This window comes from Clupea harengus, chromosome 6 (genome assembly GCF_900700415.2).
Source record: "Clupea harengus chromosome 6, Ch_v2.0.2, whole genome shotgun sequence".
In the NCBI taxonomy this organism is placed as follows: Eukaryota; Metazoa; Chordata; class Actinopteri; order Clupeiformes; family Clupeidae; genus Clupea; species Clupea harengus.
The window spans coordinates 1,921,275-1,926,946 of NC_045157.1; the positions used below are offsets into that span (position 1 = coordinate 1,921,275).

Consider the following 5,672-nt stretch of genomic DNA (forward strand, 5'->3'; position numbering starts at 1 on the left):
ACACACACACACACACAGGAGGAGATAGAGCCATACACTCTCCTTTTCTTTTGCACAGACAGATTCACATTTGAGATTGCATGTGTTTATTGGACTGTTTTTAAACAGTCACTTAATATCTAGTAATTTGTCCCCTTTCCTGTGTATTTAATGACTTTGTGTCATCTCAGAAAGATATCCATTTACATATTGTATTATGGTTTTTAAACAATGTTTGTGCCAGTACATTTCCTAAGGCACAATCTTCCTCTTTGTACTGAAATACATTTCCTCATTTTATGATTTTTTAAACTGACTGCAACGCTTGCTCATTCAGCCCTCGAGATGTCTTCATGCACAATGTGATGTCACATGCGCCTCATTATCTGTGTTTCCTTTTGATCTGTGTAGGCTCCTATGCCCATAGCTGTGTACGTCGTTACTATACATTACAATACATTCACGCGTATTTCTTTCAATGCAAAAAACTCTGATATGGATCAGCTTGCGGGAGCGTTCTGAGGCTCTTTAGAAGTGTGCTCTGGGTATGAACACACAGCGGGTACGTGGAGTATGAACACACAGCGGGTACGTGGAGTATGAACACACAGCGGGTACTAGAGTATGAACACACAGCGGGTACTAGAGTATGAACACACAGCGGGTACGTGGAGTATGAAGCCCACAGCGGGTACGTGGAGTATGAACACACAGCGGGTACTAGAGTATGAACACACAGCGGGTACGTGGAGTATGAAGCCCACAGCGGGTACGTGGAGTATGAACACACAGCGGGTACGTGGAGTATGAAGCCCACAGCGGGTACGTGGAGTATGAACACACAGCGGGTACGTGGAGTATGAACACACAGCGGGTACGTGGAGTATGAACACACAGCGGGTACGTGGAGTATGAACACACAGCGGGTACTAGAGTATGAACACACAGCGGGTACGTGGAGTATGAACACACAGGAGAGGCCAGAGAGGAGTAGATCTTAAAGGAATCATAAGGTGACCTGTTAGTGCTTCAGTTAATTAGATCTACTCTATTATCATGCAGCCCATACATGTGTCTGGCTGTGAAGTAGTGCTTCTTAGAGAAGAAAAACAGGGCAAGATTATCACTAACTGCTTCGCTTGTTAAGACTTGTCATCATATGCGAATCTCTACGTATATATACCGAAACTCACTTGTGCATTTATACTAATGTTAATATTGACCATGAGACCCAGGATATCACCAAAGCCAACTTATTCATCATCAATACATTGTTTGCTGTCTACATTCTGTCTGCATTGAGTTCAGATCGCAAAAACCGCTCACAACATAAAACAGCTTTTACACACTATATGGAGAGCAGTCACGAACAGTGCCATACGCATTCACAGCTTATACAGACTATATGGCAATCCCCAACAGTGCCATACACATTCACAGCTTAGACACACTATATGGACAGAAAACACCGACGGTGCCATACGCGTTCACATCTTGCCCTGCCTTTATTTTCCCAATCTCAAGGGGGTATCCACATCCAGATTGCATGTCCGTGTAAGAAGTTGCTAGGGTCCAGGGGTATGTGTACATCTGGGCCGCCTGTGGTCTGGACACAGTCACTGTCTGCATTCAGTCCCCTGTGCCACATTGGGGTATAAAGATAGGAAACCTTCAGAGTCCATTTGCATGACAATTCCTCTTTCATTTTCCTTAACAGATAACTCAATAAGCGTCCTGGCCAAGCACGACACGTTCCGGCGACAGAAACAGGAAATGTATTTCCTGCCCATCGTCGTGACTGACAACGGCAATCCACCAATGAGCAGCACCAACACTCTGACCATTCGCGTGTGTGGGTGCAGCAGGGATGGCATCGTGCAGTCGTGCAACGTTGAAGCCTATGTGCTTCCCATCGGACTCAGCATGGGCGCGCTGATTGCAATTCTGGCCTGTATCATTCTGCTCTTAGGTAAGTTGCTCTCCAAGGCTTAGCTCTCTGTAAAGGAAATGTGAACCCCATTCTCAGCAATCAAAAATACATCAGTCAGGGTGATTTTCATCTCATTTTGTCATGTCTTCAATTGTGCTGTAAGTGAGAAGTAGCCAAGAATCACTTTGAACGAAACTCATGTATTTTTTACATTGTGCTGGGAGGGTTTAATCATGTCCTTGTTTAATTTTTTTTAACTTTAATTGTCTTATTCTTCAAGTGTTTAATTTTGTCCTGTGCCACTTCAAATTCAAGTAAATTTGTCAATCTGTACAAATTTTTTCTGCAGTCATTGTTGTGCTATTTGTCACACTACGGAGACACAAAAATGAGCCGCTGATCATCAAAGACGACGAGGACGTGCGCGAGAACATCATCCGCTACGACGACGAGGGCGGCGGCGAGGAGGACACCGAGGCCTTCGACATTGCCACCCTGCAGAACCCCGACGGGCTCAACGGCTACCTTCCGCGCAAGGACATCAAGCCCGATCTGCAGTTCATGCCCAGGCAGGGCCAGCACGGCGGACCCAACGGCGTGGACGTCGACGAGTTCATCAACGTGAGGCTCCACGAGGCGGACAACGACCCGACGGCGCCGCCCTACGACTCCATCCAGATCTACGGCTACGAGGGCCGGGGCTCGATAGCGGGCTCCCTCAGCTCCCTGGAGACGGCCTCCTCGGACTCGGACCAGAACTACGACTACCTCAGGGAATGGGGTCCGCGCTTCAGAAGACTTGGGGAGCTGTACTCGGTGGGAGAGAGCGATAAGGAGACTTGACCTAAGACCAATACAGACATCGTTTCTTTTCCCCCCATTTCGTTGTGTAATATGCTACAGGGGTGACCACAACAGTAGACACAAGTCCTTTCAGAGAAAAAAAAAAAGGGGAGGGACCACCTTTTTAAATCCGTAGAGAGACGTGAAACATTAGTCATCTACCACATCCAGTGCATCGTAACGTTGAGCTGAACTTAACAGTGTCTATATTAGGAGGTCTATGAATCTTGTGGAGTGTGATTTAGATTACAGTATGGAGTGTCTAGCAGTCTTTTTTGGGTGTTCGTTGTTCACTGTGACGACCAGAAGCATCAAAATCAGGGGTTCTGGGTCGTGACTCGATGAGGATGGAGAAAAACGGAAGAGACTTTGGATCAGGAAGGCAGACAGACTGTCCCGATACAGCTTGCTGGATGCATATCTGCAGAAGCCAACCCCCAAGGCGAAAAGGCACCATCCCCCCAGCTATCAGAGATCTCTTACGTTCAATCAGAGAGAATGAAAAATAACAACAAAAATTGACCAAAAAGCAATATACTGTAACGATCCACATTACTTCGTTGAATGTATTTATGATTTACTAGAGAAAATAGGCATAAAAGATAACAAAGTATTGGCTTTAATAGGCATTAGTTGAGGTAATATTTGATACTTTAGGTGGCAAAGTTTATTTACAAACTGGACGAGCCAGACGGCTTGCTTTATACAACTCTTTGTATTCACATGCTCCAGATGTGGTTCGCACTCAAAGAATATTAGCCTATAAAAAGTGTGACTTAAGTGAAGACAAAAAATGGAAATGTAGAAACAACGAGGCCTTCTTTTTACAGAAGCGAGCATTAAATACAGATGTATTCAACTGTTTTTGGAGATTGATGTGTTTCCTCAAAGTAGTTTAATTTATATGTCAGTGTATAAATATTCATTGCCCAGTTGTCTTTTTCGTGCTGAAGGTAAATTTGTGTCACTTCAAGTCTTATTTCTTTCCTTATTTCACATTGTTTCTTATTAAGTTAATTCTATTAAATCTCTCACCAAGAAGCTAATTTGTGAAAGCTATACAGTACTGTAAATGACACAGTAATCTCAGCCGCATATAACTGAAGACTACGACGATTCCCATATAGAGAATAGAAGAAAAAGGTGGTATTACGTGTATTATGTGAATACATACTAAATTACAGTGTACCAAATTGTCAATGATTATTTAAGCACAATAGCTGGAGGGAGGGATTTACTTCTTGTTCATATCTGACCCCAGGGCACTCCAAGCAAATACATGTTTTATTAGACAAAAAAAACCCCCATTCAAAACGAAGTACAAAATGCAGACACTTGCGTATTGTCTTACCCTGTACCATACTAAGGAAAACAAAACAAAACAAACAAACAAACAAACAAAAAAACATTGCCTGTAAATAGAGTTTCTGCTGATGTTCTTAGCTTTCTTTCAGGCTATAGGTTGTGTCTATGCACGCTAGCTCATACACTTGAGGATCTCTAAATGGCACTTCAGCAGCGTGCATACTCAATTTGTACCGATACGGTAAATGGCAGTTCTCAGTAGACTGAACAGTATATATATATATATATATAGGGGATAGTCTTACCTGCAAATCATATTTTCTACTGTGCTTTACTGCTTATAAACTTGTATGTTTAATTATTTACTCTCCGTATTGTAATCTAAGATACCCATGTACTGTTTCCTACTTTGTGAAATATATTTTTATAAATATTTTTTGGGTGACTATTTCTTTCTTCCCGAGTTATATAGTTGCTAAAAATACTCTCCAATGTGAACACAAAACATCTCCCCACTGCTCCTTCCCCCCTTGTTTTGCCGTTTCGCGCTGGTGTGTTTCACTTTGGATTTTGAAGAAAGCTTTTAAGGATGTTCAGGTGAGTTACAGGTCACGACAATCACTCCATCCCAAGGCAAAACCGTGTCTCCTTTGTACTGTTTCCTTTCAGACAAAACTGTTCAGGCTCATCTCAAGGTTCACATGCTCACAGACAACGCAGTGCTAAAAAAGGTTCTGCTGTGGGCAGGCCAAAAGAAGTATTGTGTAGGCTGTAGACGGCTTGCCTAGTGGCAATGATAGGGCAAAAATAGTAAAAAATACTGTGTGCAAAACAATGTGTTTCCCTGATGGGTGGGTGTCTGTAATGTTCTGAGTATGACATGCACATTTGAATGAAGCCAATCTGACTGGACCATCCTCTACTGCTGCTTTGTTTAACATATATCACTTTCCCTTGAGAACTATTTTCAGTAATTCAGGAAGTTGCAATCGTAATGATTGTGATGATACATTTTGTCAGAATACATTCTTAAAAGGAGTTCTCAAAAGACAAATGGAATCTTCAAAATACTATTGAATACATTTGGTTTTATATGAAGACTAATTATTATGTTGTAGGCAAGTGGTGTGTTTCTTTCATTTTGTTTTGGAACATGTTACACTTAGTATGTATATTAGTTTCATGTTCTTGGTTTTAACTTTGTGTTTGCAGTATAATCAGAACGAATGCGTCAAATGGAGCTTCCTAGAGAGAATCAAAATTGAACTGGATGTTCCCTGATATGTCGTCCCTATTAATTAAAACTCACAGATACATTCCCAAAATGTGAAAGTTGTTTCAGGTCGATGCCATTTAATGGAATATTCTTCTCCAAGAGCAAAGAGGAGAAGAATCGTAGTCTCTCTGGGAATTATGCTCGTTCAGTCCCACTGGTGTTATGAACAGTTCTCCGAGTGAAATACATTACTTTTAAATTCAAATTTCACTTACTTGATCTGTCAATATTCCTGCCAAACTGAGGCAAATGTTGTTTTGAAGTGTTGTGTTGTGAGAGGATGAAGACTTCAGGTGAAGACCAAAGCAGATCGAACGTGGCTTGTCTCTCTAGGGGGAT

At 42.2% G+C, this 5,672-nt stretch overlaps 1 protein-coding gene across 2 annotated transcripts in view; it reads left to right on the top strand.

The window, feature by feature from the left end:
- Positions 1 to 4,490, top strand: part of cdh8 (cadherin 8) — a 91,337-nt gene extending 86,847 nt beyond the window's left edge. For both annotated transcript variants that reach the window (XM_031568744.2, XM_012824790.3), the window contains exons 10-11: positions 1,697 to 1,948; positions 2,259 to 4,490. In XM_031568744.2, the coding sequence (XP_031424604.1) occupies positions 1,697 to 1,948; positions 2,259 to 2,752 (746 nt within the window). In that variant the 3' untranslated portion in view covers positions 2,753 to 4,490. The remainder of the gene's footprint in view (positions 1 to 1,696; positions 1,949 to 2,258) is intronic.
- The last annotated feature ends 1,182 nt before the right edge of the window (positions 4,491 to 5,672 follow it).